The sequence below is a fragment of the Centruroides sculpturatus genome, unplaced genomic scaffold (genome assembly GCF_000671375.1).
Source record: "Centruroides sculpturatus isolate CEXI.00-Female unplaced genomic scaffold, Cexi_2.0 scaffold12, whole genome shotgun sequence".
Classification (NCBI taxonomy): Eukaryota; Metazoa; Arthropoda; class Arachnida; order Scorpiones; family Buthidae; genus Centruroides; species Centruroides sculpturatus.
In genome coordinates, this window is record NW_019384438.1 from 1,112,323 (window position 1) to 1,113,808 (window position 1,486).

Genomic DNA, 1,486 nt, shown 5'->3' on the forward strand with positions numbered 1-1,486 from the left:
TATTTCCCGTATCGATGAGCCTTTGAATTACTTACCTTGTTTCTTCTACTGTCAAAATCTCTTTCCTGTAATTTCTGAAAAGTATTGTACAGTATACACACCAAACTAAAATAATCAAAGTTTTAATTAATATGATTTTCATTTTAATGTTTGTGTTTTTACTTTTTGCTCCGGCATATCTTTTATTGAATACATAAGATAAAAAGCTTTAAAAAAAGCCGAATATATTCCTTTTATTATTAAAAAAAAACTATAAAAGGATTATTTAGTTTCTTTACAACATTCGGAATTTATGGATTTGATGATAGAGTGATAACTTTAAACGTTTAAATACGTGCTTCTTATTTTTAATTACTTATATATTATCTCTTTATCAAGTTTTTGATATGATACACGTAGTTTTTTGGAAATTCTTTTCGCTTTGTACACATTAAAAAAGGCTATCATATTTANATTGAGGAATATGCAAATAGATTACATAAAAATTTAAAGTTTACAAGTGAAGATGAACAACAAAATAAAATGAATTTCTTACATGTCACCATAAAAAGAGAAGAAACAAGTGTATCATTTAGTAAGTATGAAAAACTATGTAATAATGGTAAAAGTATTAACTTTAAATCTTACTGTCCTTTAGAAAATATAAAGAATGTCTTTAATATGGAATTGAGAAAGATACTAAATCGAACAACTCAGCAAGAAAACATAAACATCGAAGTAAAACAATTGTTTAAAAAATTTCAGTTAAATGATTATCCGAAGCATATTCTCTGTAAGTGGTACAATTTATATTTAAAACGTAGATTTAATGTTAAAAACAGCATAGAAGATATTTCTTATGTAAAGTTTCCTTATGTTACTAAAGTTTTTGAAAAATATAAACCAATATTTAAAAAATTTTCTGTATGCATAGTTGCGAGCCAAAAGAATAAGATGTCAAACATTATCAGCATAATAAACAGTGAAAATTCGCCCAGAGACCAATTTAAAATCGCCGGTGTCGTATATAGGATGTCATGTACATGTGGAAGCCCAAATTATTACATTGGAGAAACCGGAAGAAGATTGGAGTTGAGAGTAAAGGAACATGAGGCAGCCATTAGACTGAGAAGAACGGAATCAGCATGGTTTTTACATTGCAGAAAATTTAATTGTAATATAAATATAAAAAATACTAAAATTTTGTATAGAATAGAAAATAATTTAGAAAGAAAAATTGTAGAACATTTCTGTATCGCCGAACATGTAAATTTACTTAATTTGAATGCTGGAATGATTGTTGATGCATGCTGGGAACGGCTGTTGGGTATAAAACGTAACCAACGAATAACATCCTGATGTATCCACTGAGGAGGCCTAGATGGCGAAATGCATATGGATAAAATTAATAAAATAATGATTGTTCCTTGCTACTTGTTTGTCTTGTTTTGGCTCATAGAATCCTCGAAGTCGGAAATAGAAAGAGTATAATTTTTACTTGTTTTTT

At 27.8% G+C, this 1,486-nt stretch overlaps 1 protein-coding gene across 1 annotated transcript; it reads left to right on the forward strand.

The window, feature by feature from the left end:
• The first annotated feature begins 522 nt into the window (after positions 1-522).
• On the forward strand, positions 523-1,459 carry LOC111620053. The gene is made up of 3 exons (XM_023361897.1): positions 523-574; positions 638-772; positions 914-1,459. Exons 1-3 carry the CDS (start codon positions 523-525, stop codon positions 1,336-1,338), a joined length of 612 nt encoding a protein of 203 aa, XP_023217665.1. The 3' UTR covers positions 1,339-1,459.
• Positions 1,460-1,486: the final 27 nt, after the last annotated feature.

Bases quoted from the DNA above. Each gene is read 5' to 3' on its own strand.
- LOC111620053 (XM_023361897.1), top strand. From the start codon at position 523: ATGAATTTCTTACATGTCACCATAAAAAGAGAAGAAACAAGTGTATCA. The intron at 575-637 runs GTAAGTATGAAA...ACTGTCCTTTAG, and splicing joins AGAAACAAGTGTATCATTTA to AAAATATAAAGAATGTCTTT. The intron at 773-913 runs GTAAGTGGTACA...CTGTATGCATAG, and splicing joins TTATCCGAAGCATATTCTCT to TTGCGAGCCAAAAGAATAAG.